Source organism: Moschus berezovskii, chromosome 22 (genome assembly GCF_049115385.1).
Source record: "Moschus berezovskii isolate FMDL1 chromosome 22, NW_MosBer_1.0, whole genome shotgun sequence".
Lineage (NCBI taxonomy): Eukaryota > Metazoa > Chordata > Mammalia > Artiodactyla > Moschidae > Moschus > Moschus berezovskii.
In genome coordinates this window covers 19,142,690-19,162,606 of record NC_142481.1, presented here as the reverse complement: position 1 = coordinate 19,162,606, position 19,917 = coordinate 19,142,690, and the positions used below count along the sequence as shown (strand labels likewise).

Genomic DNA, 19,917 nt, shown 5'->3' with positions numbered 1-19,917 from the left:
CCATGTACCCAAGGCCACGTAAATCTAGCAAAGATACCACACCTGACACAGTGGTTACAATTGGGGCTACAGCTTGAGAGTCTGCAGCAATCTACTGTCATCCTCCAGTATCCATTTGTCATTTGTAGGGACTAGACTAGTGAATTACATGGCAATTTGATGGTTCGACTACTCCTGCATCTTTTAGGTTTTTAAAGGTAGCACTAATCTCTGCCATTTCCCCAGGAATGGCAAAATGGAAAATCAAATATTACCTTTGATTTAATATCTTGGCTCAGGGAGTACAGTAAATTCCAAAGGCTTCCTCGGCATTCCTTATGGTAGCTCTTATCTCATGGGTCAGGACATAGGGGCTCTGCCATCTCTCACATGTGTTCATTTAAGTTGTAAATTCAGAGATGGGAAAAATGACCATTGGAGTTGGGGAGTCTGTGGACCTGACTTGAGGCAGATACGGGCCATTTATTGTTGTTGCTCAGTTGCTCAGTCATGTCTGACTTTCTTTGATCCCGTGAATGGCAGCACTCCAGGCTTCCCTGTCCTTCACTATCTCCTAGAGTTTCTCAAACGCATGTCCATTGAGTTAATGATACCATCCAGCCATCTCATCCGCTTTCATCTCCTTCTCCTCTTGCCCTCAATCTCTCCCAGCATCAGGGTCTTTTCCTGTGAGTCAGCTCTTTGCATCAGGTGGCCAAAGTATGGGAGCTTCAGCTTTAGCATCAGTCTTTACAATGAATATTCAGGGTTGATTTCCTTTAAGATTGAATGGTTTGATCTCCTTGCAGTCCAAGGGACGCTCAAGAGTCTTCTCCAGCAACGCAGTTTGAAATCATCAGTTCTTCGGTGCTCAGCCTTCTTTATGGTATAACTCTCACATCCATACACGACCACTGGAAAAACCACGGCTTTGATTATATGGAGCTTTGTTGACAAATTTATTACCCGGTCCCTATATTCTCTCACTGTACCAGGAAGGCTACATGACAGGTCCGGTTCCCAAAAGCCAAGTCCCTAGATACAAATGTCAACTCAGACAAAAATCTAGACATATTTAGGTGTCATTTCCCCCAACCCCTGCAGCATGCACTTATCCAAATAAATGGTTGCCAGTCACTTTGAGGAAGGCCTGCTATGCACAGTTGCCATGATGATATAAGGTTCGTCCTTTCGGGACCCAACGTCCCTTAAGTCATTGAGTTCTGGATTTGAAAACTGGTCCAGAGATCATGCCATTTTATTGAAACAGCCTCCTGGTTGTCCATCTTTGGCTTCTTCACATTATATATGATGATCAATACCCTTGATGGCTGCCCATCTTTCTTGCCCTTGTGATGCCATGTTCTATTAACCTTCTTCATAGCTTTCTGCAGGTCAGCTCCTCTTGGTTGATGCCCTGACATTGCCGCTCATTAGAATTTGTTTATGATGGCTGAGCACTGCCATGTGGGTTTTGTAATATTATTTCATGAGCCTATCATCTCCCCTTGATAACAGGGACTCCTGATCTCTAATGACGGCTCTTTATTCAGTCCTGTCCTACATAGGAGAGCTACTGCTGAGCTTCTCATTGATACTGGTGCCCCTCTCACCAGTGCATTCTCTATTGCTTTAGACAGGGGAGCACCTTCCAGGTCCTCCTACAAAACACAGTCATGTGGTGAGTTCTCCAGCCTTTCATCCATCACCCCGGCATGATCACCTTTGTGAGCCTTTTGATCTCTTCCTGCACTGTCTGCCACAGCAGTTTTATCTTGTCTACTTCATTTGTGTGGACCATAGCCTTCCCTGTGTTTCTAAGAGCCATCCTAGCACTGTATTAGCAGCAGCATATGGGGTCCTTGCCATACTCCTCAATCCTGTATCCCAGGAGAGTGCTCCCCTATGAATTGTTCCTCCTTATTCAACTTGATGTTCTGCGTTCTCGCCTGACACCCTCAGAATCAAGTTCTATGTATATTTCTGGGTCCTTCTTCTCTCTCAGGAGTATAGTCCCTTTCCTCTTTACATCCATCCATCCAGATATCCCCACCCCATTTCTCCCGTTCCCATTCCTTCTCCATCAGGTGCTTGACATTGCTCAGAATTAACCTTCTCTGAAGCTCTGCTACTCCTACTGTGAAGTCCTCTTTCTGCGGAAGATGAGAGTCTTTCGATACCCTGTCAGAGAGGCAAGAGCCAACCAACTCCATTGTCCCTCGCCTTAGCATCTGCTTTCTGAGATCTCTGGCACCAACGGTCAGATTCCTGCAGAGCAGACCCTGGGGAAGTGCAGGAAGTATGTGGAGAGGGTGTTCTCTTGGATCAACACTTGTGGGGCAAGGGAGGGAAGCAAGAGTGGGCAGAGGGAGAAGTCAGAATGTGATATAGCCAGCCAGCTCCACATGGAGCTTTGGAGCTGGGATGGCGCTGAATTCATGCAAGGGGCTGCAGCCTTTACAGTCTGCATCAGCCAGTCACTGGATGCAGACAGCCCCAGGGAAGATGTGACCTTGGGTGAGGCGACTTTCTGCAGCCCAGCCGAGAGCAATCTCTGGAGGGAAACTCATCTGTGAGCAGTGTCGCTGGGCTTCCATGGTGGCCACTGCACCCAGTCACCCCCCAAATCTTATCTGATCCCAGCCTCCCTGCACTTCCAGCCCCCACTCTCCTGGCTCCTCCCTCCCGTATGTGCCTAAAGGCTTCCTTTATGAGAGCAGATTTTTCCCCCAAATTGCTTTGCTTACTCAAGGATCATTGAAAATTAACAGTGGCTAATGTGATTAAAAAAAGAAAAACACTTTTATATTTATTTTTGTTTATTTGTTTGACTGAACTTGATCTTAGTTGTGGCACGTGGGATCTTTGGTTGCAGTGTGTGGGATCAAACCTGGGCACTGTGCACTGGGAGCACGGAGTCTTAGCCAGTGGACTACCAGGGAAATCCCTGCTAATGTCATTGAATTCACTTCTTTTTTTCAGTTTTATAAAAGCCTTTTCCTTCCAGGAATTGCCATTTGGTTTCTGAGATATGAGCATGATATCTGTAAAGCAGAAATAGCAGTGTTTTTAACACGGCACTTTAGAGTTCTAAAACGTATTCACACAATTTTTTATCAGTTTAATTGAGGTATAATTTATATACAGGAAAACACTGTGTAAGTGAGTTCTGACAAATGTATACCATCTTCCCAATCAAGATATACAGCATTTGCTTCACCTCCAGAACATTGTTTTATATGCCTGCTCGCTCAACTCCCTCCACCCCATCCCTCGGGTAACCACCCATCTTATTCTGACACTAGAGATTAGTTTTGCCTATTGTAGAATTTTATCTGAGATACTGCAGTACGTACAGAAAGGCTTCTTTTGTTCAACGTGAGGTCTGTGAGCGTCATCCGTGGTGTAGTTTGTTTCTTTTTATGGACAGTAAAATTCCATTGTATGGATAGGCCACAATTTGTTTCTCCGTTCATGCAGGTGGCGCTAGTGGTAAAGAACCCACCTGCCCATGCAGGAAACAAGAGACATGGGTTCGATCCCTGGGTCAAGAAGATCCCCTGGAGGAGGGCATGGCAACCCACTCCAGTATTCTTGCCTGGAGAATCCCATGGACAGAGGAGGCCGGAGGACTACAGTCCGTGGGGTTGTACAGAGTCAGACACAATTGACACGACTTAACGTGCATGCACACGGTTCTTAGAGTTTACAGTAAAGGGATGTGACCCATACATGGCCATGAAACCTTGAGTAGCTAGGAGGGGGCTCCATGAGCCAGGAAACCAGACCTCAGTCCAGCATCACTTAACCAAAGAGCCCTGGGAAACGGTGCTCTGGCCAAATAACTGGTGCATTTGGTAATTTCTTCCAAGGTATGTATTTTTCTAGAAGATTCTCTAGGCATTTTGTTTGGATGCTATTTGAGTTAGGATCCTGCCAAACAGTATTAATTTTCCTTGCTAATTCAGGATAATAGTAATTGAGGGGCAGACCCACAGAGCAGTGGGCTTGGGCACATGCATGTCAAACGGACTATATATCACGACATCAGACATTTCGAGAAAATTGCTTTTCCTCCCTGAATGCCAAGTCATAAATAATTTCAGGTTGGGAAGAGCTCTGGTAAGCATGTGCTTGACTCCAGGGAGTGGCCTGTAAATACTGTGAGCCACAGAATAAAACACGAGGGGGACAGATTTGTGGGGTCACATCTTATCTGGATCTTGCTATAACTCTTTGCAGTTGATGCTGTGGGTGTCCCGCCCAGCTCTGCTTTCCCGGTGAGGCACCCATCACCTGCCACCGTGAGTGTGGACTGCTAATGGCTCACAGCTGCACCCTTAATTCAGAGATTTGACCTCAGCTGACAGGAGCCTCTTCCAGAAGGTGATGCCTCCCTCCTGGAGGTGGCCTGCAACCAGGCACACACTGGTAAATGGGCTTTGGGGGCAGGGAACAAACCAATCAAGCCCTGATGTGTAGCATTGTCACATTGTCCGATGTCCATGATCTAACTGCTCCCACCATGGCTAATTCCAAGCTACCTTGCAAAAATAAACAAGTTGCTTAGGAGTATAAGCACATGTAAAAGAAAAATGACCTTTAAAAGGCAAGGGAATGATAAACACAAAATCCAGTGCAGTGGGCATCCTGGCCGGGCAGGATGGGGATGTTGGAGAGGGGTCAAGGGAATCTGGGTGATATTGATACTATTTAATAAAGCTCTGTTTCTTAAGCTGGGTGGTGAATGCCTGGATGTTTGTGTTCTTTTTCTTTATACCATGTACATTATATGCTACACATTTTCTTTTGAGTAAATGAAATGTTTCATGACAAAAGCAATTCTAAAGATGTCTTCTGAGCTTTGAACTTGTCTTCGCCTGCACACGTGGGGCATGGCTTTTTGGTGGAGACCAGTAGAAGCAGCCTGAAGGCTGGTCTTGACTCCCCCTGCAGCCACCCACTGGGTGCAGCTGCAAACTTTACACTCCTGACAAGTTCTGAGTGCAGTCCAGGGGATGGAGGTTCCTGTTTCTCTCAGAATGGGCAGCAGGAGGAGATGAGTAAGGGACTGTGAACAGAACTGCCCTGTGCAGCACCCACCTCTCATCAGGAACCAAGGGGAAGGCTGCCCTCAGGCTGGAGGCTATATGTGCTCTCATCTCACCCAAACCAGTTCTTCTTTTGACCTGGAGGGACTGTGAGAGTCAGGCTATCCCTTGGTGTGATACTGAGCTTGCATGCTAAGTCACTTCAGTCATGTCCAACTCTGCAACACTATGGACTGTAGCCCACCAGGCTCCTCTGTCCACGGGAGTCTCCAGGCAAGAATACTGGAGTGGGTTGCCATGCCCTCCTTGAGGGGGTCTTCCCGACCCAGGGATCGAACCCACGTCTCTTATGTCTCCTGCATTGGCAGATGGGTTCTTTACCACTAACGCCACCTGGGAACCCTGTAATACTGGGCATTTGGATCTAAATTTGCCCCAGGTACTTCATAGACTTGGGCACTCTGCTTTTCGTCTCCCGTGGATGAGCTCCTGCCACCCTCCCCGCAGTAACCGTTATCAAGCCATTTTCCATGAGAGGAGATGAAATACTGGAGCAGGTCTGGAACCTGCCCAGGCAGAAGATGGAGCCACAGCTTCCAGCAGGAGGGCTTGCTCCCAGAGCCACACGGTGACCCCTGCATTCCGGTGCCAGCACCTCTGAGCAGCTTGCGGCACTGTCCCCTCCAGCAGCCCAGGTTCCCTTCAACAGAGGCTTCCTCCCCGGGGGTTCACTTCTGCTTGCAGCCTGGGCAGTGCTCCCCGCTGGGGAGGAGAAGACAGAGGCTGTGATCCAGACCCGGGTACCCAGGGGCTTCTACCATCAGAACACAGCTGGGGGGCGGGTGGGGAGCGGTCTGCACACTTCCTCACCAGATTGTTCACATCACCCTTTCCTCTGGGAGACACATTTTTCTGTGGGCACAAAACCACTGATTTCCCATTATAGAGATGGTGAAACTGAGTCTATAGGCCAGTGAACTGCTGCTGCTTACAGGCTCCCTGGGGACTCTCACAGCTCAGACCTTCGGGGCCAGGCCACCTTCATTCATCTGGAAGCCGGTGCCACAAGAAAAGAGGGACCACAGCCCAGGTGAAGGCAGCCAGGACTGCAGGCAGAGAGCCAAGGGGAGTCTAAAGAAAGATGTCAGTTTGGGAAGCTCATGTCCCATGGGTGCACACAGATGTCTGAAGGCATCAGAGATGTTCCAGGTGCTGTTTTGGATGAGGCCAGGGCTGAAGCTGGAGAGGGGTTAGCAAGGGAAAATCCCCTGTCCTGGAGTCAACCCCGAGACAGGCCCTGTGGGGTGCAGGTGAGGGGCCAGGTGCTGAGGAGAAGGAGAGAGGCAACCTGTGTCCCGCACTCAGCAGGACCCTGACTCCAGGCAGGAACGACTCTGTGAGAAAGCAGTGGTGGGGAGGAGAGCCAAGGACCACTCGGTTCAAATCCTGGCTCAGCCACTGACCAGCTCTGTGTCTTTGGGTGGCTTCATGTGTGTGCATCTCCGTCTCTTCGTGAGTCCAGTTGGGTCAAAATGACACCAACCTAGTGGGCTTCTCTTTAAGGGTCCAGAGCTTCTACAAGGGTATCTGGAATCGACACATATCCTCACTGACCAGGACAGCAGGGTCAGTGTGGGAGCAGAGCGAGGTCTTCCCTGGGTGGCCCCCAGGGTGGTTCTGGGTGCTGTAGGTAAGTTGCTGAGATGGGAGACCCACCCCTCTAGGATCAGAGCTCCAGGGAAGGGAGGCAGAGGCCCCCTGCAGAGGGCGGGCACTTGCGGCGGGCCCCCACCTCAGATGGGGAGGGGCAGTATCAGGCACTCGGATCTCCGGGTAGCTCCTGCCCTTCGATACAGGCTGTATTGTCCGAGTCCTGCAGGCCCGGGGGCCTTGGTGAAGCCGGAGCCTGGGTCAAGGGTGATCCCAGGCAACTGACGTGATTGAGGGGCCGCGGCACCCAGACGCAGGCCAGCGGGGTCAGGCCAGGAAAGACCCAGGCCCTGCATCAGTGCATCAGGCTGCTCTGTGTCAGATCCCTTCCCAAGGAGGGGCAGCCAGGGATATGGAAGCTGAGAGCGACGCGGGGCTGGAGAAGGGTATTCTGAGCAGGAAGGTGTCAGCGTGGGGTCATTAGTGAGTGGGGTCACAGGGCGTGACTAGGAGAGGTTACCCAGTGGGGTCGGGGGGCTGGTAGGAGTATGTGCTTTTGGACAGGGGGCTGTCACATGACCACGGATGGACACAGCTGAACTCAGCTTTCCCAGCTGCACACACAACTTGATGCCCTCACTCAGGGCTCAGGTCCCCCACAAGGGCATGCACTGGGTCAGACCCTTTCTCCTAGAGTCTCTTGTGCATTTACCCCCAGGGCTACTTGGACCTGAGGGCCTGTCCCCTGAGAGGCTACAGATTTAGCACCCCGCTGTGTCCTGGACCCCCACCCCGCCACAGCCTTGGGCCAGGCCATCCCGTCTACAAAGTTTCTGCCAGAACAGTGCTTTCACTCCCCCGATTCACCAGCCGCCAGGCTTCTGGGGGCCACTTTCTCAGCTCCCTGTCAGGGCTCCTGAACTAATGAGTCTTTTAATTGGTTGCTCAGAGAGAATCAAAGTGGGGAAAAAATAGGCAAAGCAAAATAAAACGTTCCTTTCAGTTTTCCACGAGTGTGGGCACGAGAACCTCATGGTTCTCCCATGAGACCCTGGACACCAGGTGCCCACCCCCAGAGGAGGGGAGAGGCAACTGTGGGCACTGGACTGAACAGCCAGTGTCTGTTCGGGCCGGCATCACCGTGTCACTCAGCTGCAGGCCAGGGCATCCTCCGCCAACCCCCCAGCCCTCCCAGCCTCGCCAGGGTGGGCCTGAGGATTTCATTATGAGCTCAGATTATCATCAAGTACAACGGGGAGTGAAGGGAACGTTATAAGCTCTCCTTTTAATAATGAATCCCATTTCCTCTTGCAGTTGGTTTTCTTGCAACAGATGCTGTTGCAGAAAGTGGAGCAAAATGGAAAAGACAAAAAGGCGAGTGATTAACTCGGCCCCAAAGCCTTCCTGGCAGATGTCTGGGAGGGCAGGGTGCCCGAGGCCCGCCCACCGCACCCTCGCCTGTGGCCCGCCCACGGGGACTCATATGTTTGGATGATTCTCGGCTTGACTCAGTATTGGGGAAGTGTGGAGCCGCCCTCCCGCTGTTCAATAACTGATGACCATTTTTCTCCAATTAAACTGAGATTGAAGGATCCTCAGACTTAGACACCCAAGGAAAATAATTAGTGCTTAAAATGTTAATTGTGCTCAGATGTGCCTTTGCCTCTGGAAGCTGTCTGCAGATGAGCATGCAGGAAGGCAGTCCTTGGTGGGAGAGGGCTCTGCCACCACTCAACATGCTGGTCTTCCCAGGAACCCCAGAGTGGGCAGCCTGAGTACTCATCCTATCCACGTGAGGCCAGTGGTGATGGCTCTGTGAGACCTGCTGTGAGCCCCTGCCTGGCCAGCCCACTGTCCCCAGACACTGCCAGGCAGTGTTGCCTCATGGTTAGAACAAAGGCATGGAGTCAGACAGGTCTGGCCTGGCCCTTGGCTCTGCCACCGACAGGGCCAGCCGCCTGGATGCCAGCAACACGGGTAACCTGAGACTCATGCCTTCAAGCAAAACAGCACAACCTCCCCTGCAGAAGTGCATGAGACACCCTTGTGTCCTCAGCACCTGCCAGGTCCCAGGTAAGTAATTCCAGAAGCACACCAGTCCCCTTTCATCAGGACCAGGAGGATTGGGGGTCTAGGGCTGTCACTGTATTTTCTCCTCGTGAGCTATGCAGACTGCTCCTCCCAAGAACGGTTCTTCCTCAGAGAGGAAGAGATGTGGGAGCCACCCACACCTCCCCCACACCATGTCCCCACCAACCAGCTCACCAACTAGGGGAGACGTCTCCCTGCCCCGGAGAGGATTCATCCCACCCCGGGTGCTTCGTGCTCATGTATTTCCACATGCGCGCCCCAGTTCCTTTCTCTGCGGAGACGACATGCCTAAAAGGCTTAGACTCCTTCATGCCGTGCATCCCAAAGAAATCCACTTAGAAATTCTGTGTTCCCTGATCCCCCACATAATAAGATTCCTTTATCTCTTGTTGTCATGGGAAGTATATATTAACTGATTAATATTAATGTGCTGGCAGATTAATATTAATACCGAACCGGTTCATACTTCACAAGGCAGGGCTGTTGATGAGTGCCACGGAGCCCAGACAGCTGTCGGGCTTTGGCAGATCCCAGGAGAGATGCTGACCCTCTCTGCCGTGCCTCGTTACGGACACTGTGTCATTAGCGGTGTCTGTCGGAGCTGGCATGGAAGTGTGTTTGGACTCTGAGCTTGGCAATTAGAATCCTTGCCATCCAGGACAGCATATTTTATCATTTAAATAGCATTTTCATATTCTTTTAACATATTTTCCCAGGAACATTGTTAAATTAGGTGATAAAAGGTTATTTCTTGCTTCTGAAGTTGAAATACGTTACGATTATTCCTTAGCTGCCCAGAATTAGAAAGGTTTCGGTTTTCTGTGTTCTGAGGTTTTCATTATTAAAATTTGCCACACTTTATAAAACAGACCACACTTTTTTTTTTTTTTTTTGCCTTTGTTTTCATCAAAGATGGACAGAAGCTTTGTCTCCCGACATACTGGAGATTGCTCTCAGCGTTTGGTGGAAAGGGTCGTGCCATCTTTTGAAGCAGCCAGGATGTACATTCAGGGCCCAAAGGGGTCAGAGGGGGTCCTAGGTTACCATTGCTGCTGTACCCTGGCCACCTCTTGAGCATCAGGGAAGCCAAAAATGGTCAGGGGCTGGGCTTTCTGTCCATCTTTTCCACGGGGAGGGCACAGCCACAGGCTGCATCGTTGGCCAGGGGGGCTGGGCTGGAGCCTGCCTGTGTCTGTGCAGCTTCCTCATCCCTCCGTCCCCCCTCCAGCTACCCACCTGTCCAGCCCTCACCCAACCTCCATCTCAAGTCCTTTCCCTGAGTGACACATGCAGCCTGCTACACGTCAAATAGGTAACTAATGAGGACCTACTGTGCAGCACAGGGAACTCTACTCAGCACTCTGTAATGACCTATATGGAAAAGAATCTCAAGCAGAGTGGATATGTGTATTTGTTGTTCAGATGCTAAATCGTGTCTGACTCCTTGTGACCCATGGACTGCAACCCACCCTGTCCTTCACTGTCTCCCAGAGCTTCCTCAAACTCATGTCCACTGAGTCAGTGTAGCCTTCCAACCACCTCTTTCTCTGCTGCCCCTTCTCCTTTTGCCTTCAACCTTTCCCAGCATCAGGGTCTTTTCCAATAGACTGTCTCTTCACCTCAAGTGGCCAAAGTATTGGAGGTTCAGCTTCAAGTATATGTGTATGTATAGCTAATTCACTTTGCTCTACACCTGGAACTAACACAACATTGTAAATCAACTGTGTGTGTGTGGATCAGTCGTTCAGTCATGTCCAGCTCTTTGCGACCCCATGGATTGTAGCCCATAGGGCTCCTCTGTCCATGGAATTCTCCAGGCAAGAATACTGGAGTGGGTAGCCATTCCCTTCTCCAGGGGATCAACTATACTCCAATGAAAAATTGTTTTAAATAAATCCCTTCCCTGGACCTCAACCCATTCACCCACTATCCGTGTTCCATCCATGTCTCCCATCCACCAACCGTCTCCCCACTATCCACCACCGCCACCCACATGCTAGCCTCTGCTCATCCCACCTCCATCCTCTGTGCCACTCACATGCCATCTCCCGTCTGTCACCTGTGCTGCATCACGTCTGACATGGAAGACATCCTGTGTGTACCTCAGGAGCCTTTCCCCCCGCCCTGATTGCCCCCCACACACACACCTCCCGGTTAAATGTGCCATGAGCAGCAGCTGGTCTTACCTCACTTTCCCCCAGTGTTCAGCACCCCTGAGTTGCCTCCAGTGCACACAGTCTTTGATGTGGCACTGTAGGCCATTGGGCTCTTCTGAGAACAATCTCTTTGCCTAGAAAGAGAGTGCACGGACCAGAAGAGCTGCTGTGTTCCCATGCAATGAGCAGTTGTTGTTGTTTAGTTGCTAAGTCGTGTCTGATTCTTTTGCAACCCCATGGACTGTAGCCTGCCAAGCTTCTCTGTCCATGGGATTTCCTAAGCAAGAATACTGTTAGTGGGTTGCTGTTGCCTTTTATAGGGAATCTTCCCAACCTAGGGATCAAACATGCACCTCTTGCATTGGCAGGTGGATTCTTTACCACTGAACCACCAGGGAAGCCTGAGGGATGAGCAGACCTCTCCCCAAAACTTGACCCCAGTCCAGCCTCCTCCCATCACCTTTCCCCCAGTTTGATGCCGGGGACAGGATCCATTTTACCAACGTAAAGGCTTGTGCTCTCAGATTTCTGGCCAGAAGGGAGCTTCATTTGGGCTGATGGAAATGGTCCAGGTTGCTCTATGGCTGCCCTTCGAGTGTTCCCCCTCTTGCATGCCATCTCCAGCCCCTGCCCTGCCCCTGTTCCCAGACACTGGGGGCATGGGGGATGGCGTCTCTGACTTCAGCTGAGGACGGGAGCTGGGGAAGTTGGGCTGTGGAATTCTTCCTGAGCCCAGGCTGGGGTGCTATCTAAGCCTTGAGGTTGACTTCAGTCTCTCTGAGCTATGTTCTGCAGGGTAAGGTCTCCAGAGTGTGTGTTGGGCAGGGGTGGGAGGGGGTGTGTGGAGATCCCCTGTCTGCAGATCATGACTGAGAGATGCCAGCCAGGGGCACCTGTCTGCAGTGGAATCAGCCCTCATTCTACCCAGGAGCCCTGCCCTGCAAAGTGATCCTAACCTGGCCCAGCCAGGTCCTCTCTTTTCCCAAGACAGGGCTGCAGACTGGGAAATGGCCCCAGTGTGTCCCCGATGTTTTTTGGTGCGCAGAGGAGCAGTGTAGACTCCAGAACCCGTGCATGGATTCCTGGGCCCCGACCTCAGCTGGCTCTTGGTCTCAGTCCGGGTGCAGCAGGGCAGTGAGGCTGAAAGCTGGAGATGATATTCTCCAGATGTCCACCAACCATGAGCCTCCCCCAGTACCCAGCATGGTGGTGCCTCCCTGTGAGTTTCCAGCTCTTCCGAAATCCCTGCCAACTCCAGTCACAGATTGTCACACAAGCCTTGGGCATTCAAAGCCTGATACCCGCCTATCCAGGCGCCTCTCTGCCTGATGCCCTGTGTGTTCCGGGCACTCCCTGCCCCACATGTGCTGTTACGCAGCAGCCCCTCATTCTATAATCACCTCCCTAACAAACAGAAAACATGCTCATCGCCATTGTAAGCATCCCTGGTGTGATTTATTGCCATCATCACAATATTTTGTTTGGAGCTGTAAACCTCCAGACATAAATCAAGTCATTAGAAGGAATGACGTTTAATCCTGCAGAAAAAGTCTCAGTGGGCTGAGCCATTCTCACCCAGCCAGCGAATCATTCATTCTAGAGAGGATGGCTGCAAACACACTAACGCGGGTGGGTCTTCGTCTCTGCCGCACACAGATGTGGAAGGACAGAGGCCTGAGTTGGGCTGCTTTTGTTTTGTGGAATTGCACATTCTCGACTGCAAAGTGGTGCCCAAAACACGTGCCCGGCGATCCAGACAGGAGTCTTAATTCGGAAAGAAATGCACACAGCCGGGAGGGTCGAGTCTGTGCCTGTGATCTGTGCTCGTCATCCCGAGAGCAGCTGCTGGTTGGACTTCAAAGGAAGCAGAAAAACAGCTCAGAACATCTTCTTCAGCTCTCTGTTCACAGTGACCCTTGCCACCCTTCGAGCAGCTATTACACGGGGACCGTGTTCTCTTTGCAAAGTGGGCAGGTCTAATTTCCAGGGCTTTGCTGCTGATTTGCAGGCCAAGGCTAAGAGGAGAACTGAGCCTTGAACGGAATGTTCAAGGACCTCAGACAGTGCCTGCCAGGAATCCAGCAGCCCCCGCCCCACCCAGGCAAACACAGACATCGAGTTCCCTGCAAAGAGTGCCTCTCAGAGTTAACATGACATCCCCCAAATGCTAGGAGGATCAGATGTCTGTGCTCCCCAGGACGGCCTGGGGCTGCTGTGGTCAGCCCCTTGTCAGCCCAGTGTGGTCCATTGCTGGTTGGACCTCTGGGTGCTGAGCTGGGAGGAGCCAAGGGCTGGCCAGCCAGAAGGGAGAGGAAGTAGGTTTTAGCCAGGTGTCCAGGGAAGGGGCATCTCCACACCCAGCCATTGCCAAGGTCAGGATTAAGGCCTTACCTCCTGTAAAAGTGATGGTCACTCAGTCATGTCCAACTGCAGCCCCATGGACTGTAGCCCACCAGTCTCTTCTGTCCATGGAATTCTCCAGGCAAGAATACTGGAGTGGGTAGCCATTCCCTTCTCCAGGAGATCTTCTCAACCCAGGGATCAAGCCTGGGGTCTCCTGCATTGCAAGTGGATTCTTTAACCATCTTAACCACCAGGGAAGAAGAGCTGACCAAATCCTCAGGTCAGAGACTTCCTGAGCTGCTGGTGGCCCAATCCTTGACTGGACCGATTCCACTTCCAAGGACCTGTCTTGGTGCTCAGGTTAGCTGTGAACTGCATCTCTCCAGACTGATGACAGAGAAGACCTGGGTTGACTGCCAGGATCCCCTGCCTGCCCTTTGCCATCTGTGAGTCACCAGGAACCCCATTCTGCTCCGGGACACAGAGGATGACCTCTGAAATGCTGCTCTCCCTTGAGGGTCTCGACTGGGTTGGAGGAGACCCTGGAGACAGGATGGGCCTGGGTGGTGCTGGAATCAAGGCCAGGGACCCCTCTGGGCATGATCAGTGGCCATGCACGGCCATCTGGGGCACCCTGCTAAGGACCAGCGCTTCCATCTCTGAGCCCCTGGGCAGCCCTTTGTAGGAACCCGACTCCCCCAGGGGGCCTGGGGCGCCTCCCTTACCGAGCAGCCCCTGCAGCAGTTGGGGGCAGGGGGACACTTCAAGGAAGCATCAGCTAGAAGGATTTGCTTTGTGGCTTTTCAGGGTATCACAAGCAACAGCTGTGAAGGGTCTGACAGCCACAGACCAGCTCAGTAATTGACGCGGTGGCCGGATCGTCACATCCAGAAGCCGGCCAGAGCCAGACCGATCATTATCTTATGGTCGAGCCACCGCGATAATGAGGCTGCCCCGTCGGCGGCCTCCGATGACCTGACTCGGCTCCAGTGAAGAAGTGTCTGTCACAGGCCTGGGCCAGTCGGTGTGGCTGGCATTCTTCCTGAAAACAGGCAGCCCCTTGGTGGGGCCTACTGCAGCCTCAGGCTCCAGAATGACTCCCTCATTTTTATTTTCTGGTCACCCCCCCATGGAAACCCACCAATATTTAAGCCAAATTAGGCCCTTTCCTGCAGAGCTGGCTGGAGAGCGGTCACCAGGAGCCCTGACAGCCAAACAGGAGGAACGTTACATCCATCCATTTAACCTGACCACGGCCACGCAGAGCTGAAGCCGTGGCTCCCCGCAGGCTCAGGACAAAGGCAGGACTCGGGCCAGGCTCACTGCCAGGGCTTCAGGTAACTGGCTGCCTCAGCCCTGCTCTCTGTCCTCGGAAAGTGCTGGTCCCACACTGTCACTGACCCCCCGAGAGCCACAAGTGCGCCCCCACTTATACACCTGCCAACCCTGTCCTCCCTTCTTCCCCCTCCAGCTGTAAATCCATCTAGCTGATGCTTCCTTGATGTGCTCCCCCCACCTGCTGCAGGGGCCACTTGGTGAGGGAGACACCTCAGGCCTCCTGGGGGAGTCAGGTTCCTACAAAGGGCTGCCCAGGGGCTCAGGGATGGATGTGCTGGTCCCTAGCAGGAAACCCCAGATGGCCATGCATTGACAATCATGCTGATCGTGGATGTCTGACCTTGGGAGACCCATCGGTATCTCAGACTTGGCGAGGATCTGCCTCCCTTTCTGGGAATGGGCAGCAGCATCCACCCACTGCTCAAGTCAGAAGCCAGCATCCCTGGCTCTACTCCTGGTCAGTCCCCGGGTCCTACTGATGCAAGGAGCCGGCTGGTACCAGCCCATGAGGTCCCAACTCCACATTCACACCTGTAGCTTGGAATCTGCCATGGTAGGAGTATTTACACCAGGAAATCAGCAAACACTATCAATTAGGCTCCTCCCCACCCCTACTCCACCACCCCTGGAGCCAGTTGTTAAACCTTAATCAGCACACCCACTGCTGACTATTCTTCCTGAATAGTCTTCACATCTTTCTCCACTTTCTTTAAGATTTTTTTTAAAGGACCATCTTTATTGAATATTACAGTACTATTTCTATTTTATGTTTTTGGGGGTTTGGGGGAGTTTGGATATGAGGCATATGGGATCTTAGCTTCCCAACCAGGAATCAAATCTGCATTGGAGGGTGAGATCTTACCCACTGGACCACCAATGGGTAAGATCCCTTTTCCTCCACATTCTGCCATCCTCACCTGGGTCCAGGCCTCAGACATCTCGCCCGGACAATGGCAACATTCACTGACCAGAATTTCTGCTCTGTTTTCAACCCTTCACCTCAGAATGACCCTTAAATTCACAGTAACTCTCAGCTTAAACCCCTCTAGGCTTCCCCTCAGGCCTTAGGAGAGAAGCGAAGGACCTTCTGCCCTTGCCAGGACCATAAGACCTCTGCAACCTTGGACCTGCCATTTCTTGACACCCTTCCACGAACCCTGAAGTCACGGTGCAAGGCCACCAAAGTCTGCCAGGGATGCCCTCATTACCCATGTTTGGACTTAGCTGCTCAGTCACATCCAACTCTTGGCGACCCCGCAGACTGTAGCCCGCCATGCTCCTCTGTCCATGGAATTCTCCAGGAAAGAATACTGGAGTGGGTTGCCATTTCCTACTTCAAGGGATCTTCCCGACCCAAGAATCGAACCCGCATCCCCTGTGTCTCCTGCCCTGCAGGCTGATTCTTTACCCACGGGGCCATTGAGGAAGCCCGGGTGCCGATTCATTGTCACTACCTGAGGGAGACCTCGCCTGGTGCCCTGGGATTGCTGGCAGCCCCCACCACATGCTGCCTGCTGCTGCTGCTGCTGCTAAGTCACTTCAGTCGTGTCCGACTCTGTGTGACCCCATAGACGGAAGCCCACTAGGCTCCCCCATCCCTGGGATTCTCCAGGCAAGAACACATGCTGCCTACCACATCCTAAACTGCCCCATCACACATGGAAAGCTGCTGTTCAGTACCTCACTTCCTCACCAGACTGAAAACCCCATGAGGGCAGAGCCATGACTGTCTCGTTCTCAGCCAAGACACTGTCACCAGCGCCTAAGACACTGCCTGGCACATGCAGTGCTTGGTGTGGGGTGAATGGACGGATGGGGCCGCCTGTGTGACTGTGTTCTGTCACCAGGTCTCACAGAGGCAGAGATGGGGGCCGCCGGGGGCCGCTGTGGCTTTGCTGGCGAGTGTCATGTCTTTCTCATCAGCAGCAGCGTTCACTCGCTCCTGCTCGTCCTTCCAGGCCCATGGGTGTTGAATACGTAAAAGGAAGAAAAACAGCAGGACTTGCTCTAAAGCATGTGCCACATGCTCTCAGAAACTGTGCATGGGCGTGAACACACCCTCCCCACCCAGCGCAAGCCACAGCTCACAGCAGGAAGCACACTGGTGCACTCGTGGTGTAACGCAGCCAAGACCTACCGAGTCCTGTTCTACACAACGTGCACACCTGGCATGCGCGTGACATGTACACTGGAGCCACACACACCCCCAAACACGACGGAGTCACCCCAGGCTCTGACAGAGGACCGCCTCAAAGTGGGGGCCTCAGCTCCCCTGAGAACAGGCGGGCACACACAGGACGCTCAGGGACAACCCCCCCGCAACCAAGTGATGGGCAGGTGTGTGGGTGTGCAGCGGCAGCGCAGCTGAGGGCTTTGCAGACCAGCTAACTGGCTGGCTGGCTGGCTGACAGGCAGCTCCGATGCGCCACACTGACAGCTCCAAGGGAATTCACAGCCAAGGCTGAGCTGACGGGGAACTACTCAGTTGAATCGTGGATCCTAATCACAGAGGCGAGGGGATGGAATCACTAAACAAAACAAGGAGCAGTCAGAGCCGTCAGGTGCCCATCTGCCCAGGACAGGAAGATTTCCACTTCCCTCCCCCGCAGGCAGGTCCCAGAGTCCCTGCGCTGGTGCAGGAGCTGGGCTCAGGGAAACCCAGACGCTGCAAAGGTGCCCAGGTGATGGGAACATCACGAGCTGGGGGCCTCCATCCTCTGAGCTCTCTCTGTGCCCAGCACCGTGCACCACTTCATTTACACATTTTCAGACCCACAAGATAGGTATTTTCATCCCCTTTACCAGATGAGGACACTAAAGCTCAGGGAGGTTAAGGTCACAAAGCAGTGTTCTCATTTTCTTTTTTTCCTCTTCTTACATACACTGACTCGTGTGTGCATGGTCAGTCATGTCCGACTCTGCGACCCTATAGAGCGCAGCCCGCCAGGCTCCTCTGTTTGTGGGATTTTCCAGGCAAGAATACTGTGGGCTGCCATTTCCTCCTCCAGGGATCAAATCGATATCTCCTGCATTGGCAGGAGGTTTCTTTACCTGAGCCACCAGGGAAGCCCTTTAAATATACTGAAAGTGAAAGTTGCTCAATCATGTCCAACTCTTGCAACCCCATGGACTGTAGTCCATGGAATTCTCCAGGCCAGAACACTGGAGTGGGTAGCTTTTCCCTTCTCCAGGGGAACTTCTCAACCCAGGGATTGAACCCAGGTCTCCCGCATTGCAGCGGATCAGCTGAGCCACAAGGGAAGCCCAATATACTGACCCCTTGTTAAAAACTGTAACTCGGGGTGCAGTCTCTCAGTTAAGGGAGAGGAAACCCTTGCTCAAGTCTGGGCCAAGGGTCAGGGGTCACTGTGGAACCCCACTGTGAGTTTGATTGTCTCAGAACAACTTGAAGAAGCTCCCCCACCCAGAGGCTGAGGCCAGAGGACAGGGTCCTGCAGGGCCACCCACCATCCAGCCTGGGAGCACGTTTGACCTGACCCCTACCTTTCCCCAAGGTCCAGGTTCTGACCCCAGAGAAACCTGGTTGGGTTCTGAACCCATCTTTGGGTTCCAGCAGCAGCCGGCACCTTTGTCTGGGGCCCCCCCTCTCCTGGAGTCCCATTTTTGTGCCCTGGGCCCTGGGGTCAGCAGAAGTGGCAGGGCTGTGAGCTGAGGCCCTAGCAGAGAATTTAATGAGTTGAATGTTCCAGTGAACACAAGTGAGAATTTAAGGCCCTTTGGTGAGGCTTCTTCCATCTGAATTCTGTGCCCTGAGTCCAAGCTGCCCTCTAATTGCTGAGAGTGTTTAAACTTCCGTTTTGCATCAAATCTGCATATATTAACAACCAGCCCAGAGGAACAGAGCAGCTCACAAGTAGGCAGGCAGAGACCAGTGGGGGGTTGGGAGGGCTTGCCCCTCAAAAGGGCAGAGCCTGAGCTGGCAGGAAGAGTCAGAGGAGGAATGGCCACCATGGGGGTCCAGAGGCAGGCCCAGCCAGGGGCCCCCCAGGTGGCAATGGGAGGCAGCCAGCTGAGTGTGTCCTTGCTCTGACCACCTAGACCCCCAAACCCCACATAGCTTGGGTGGATGGACAGACCCTCTGCCAGGGCAACACATGTCTATATCCAGTCACTTGGCTGGCAGCTGCCACCAGATGCACAGACCCTTCCCAGGCTGCCGGGCTGAGCTGGAGAAGCCCAGCTGGGGGTTGGTGGACTCCAGTCAGAACCCTGGAGAAGCCCAACACACATCCCCCACTCCAGGGCCAGCTCTCAGTTCAGGCAACATCAGCTTTTCCACAAGCATTTATTGAGCTCCTGCTGTGTGCCAGGCCTGGTGCCAGACGTTGACACAGTCCTTGTCCCAGAACACAGATAACTAACACAATACTTTGTCACTGATTGGGCCACCCATTCCTACAGCGGAAGTGTTTCCTCACCGCCTCTAGGCTGCTCTGGCCCAGTGCTCTTAAAGCCCCCTGAAGTTACCCCCCTCCCCCATTATGAGTTTGAATTGTGCCCCACTTCCCGCCAAATAGGTAGAAGTCTCAACCTCTAGTACCTATGAAGGTGACCATAGTATATATAGGGTCTTTGCTGATGTCATCAAGATGAAGTCATTAGGGTGACCCTAATTCAGAATGTCCAGTACTTTGGCCACCTGATGCGAACAGCTGACTTACTGGAAAAGACCCTGATGCTGGGAAAAACTGAAGGCAAACGGAGAAGAGGGCAGCAGAGGATGAGATGGTTGGATGGCATCACTGACTCAACGGACATGAACTTGGGCAAACTGGGAGACGGTGAGGGACAGGGAGGCCTCGCAGAGTCAGACATGATGCCTGAACAACAGAAAAATTCAGAATGGCCAAGGGAGAAGAGACAAGTAGACAGGTACATAAAATAATCATGGGAAGATGGAGACGGGGGACTTCCCTGGTAGTACCGTGGTCGATACTTTGCCTTCCAATGCAGAGGATGTGAGTTCAATCCCTGGTTGGAGAGATAAGATCCACATGCCTCCTAGCCAAAAGACCACAACATAGAAGCAATATTGTAACAAATTCAATAAAGACTTAAAAAGATGGAGGCAGAGATTGGATGTAAATTGCCACAGCCAAGGAACATCTGGGGCAGCCAGATAGCTAGACAAGGCAAGGAAGGATGCTCCCCTTGAGCATTCAGAGGAAGCAGGGCCCTGCTGACACCTTCATTTTAGACATCTGGCCTCCAGAACTGTGAGAGAATAAATTTTTGTTATTTTTAAACCAACTAGCCTTGTGATACTCCGTGAGAGCAGCCCCAGGAAA

The 19,917-nt window shown here is 52.4% G+C and overlaps 1 protein-coding gene across 2 annotated transcripts in view; it reads left to right on the top strand.

The window, feature by feature from the left end:
* Positions 1-19,917, top strand: part of CHST8 (carbohydrate sulfotransferase 8) — a 72,618-nt gene that overhangs the window by 45,224 nt on the left and 7,477 nt on the right. The window contains exon 2 of one of the 2 annotated variants that reach the window (XM_088830540.1): positions 7,995-8,054. The exons of the other annotated variant lie outside the window; for it this stretch is intronic. Within the exon in view, the coding sequence (XP_088686666.1) occupies positions 7,995-8,054 (60 nt within the window). The remainder of the gene's footprint in view (positions 1-7,994; positions 8,055-19,917) is intronic. 2 annotated transcript variants of the gene reach the window in all.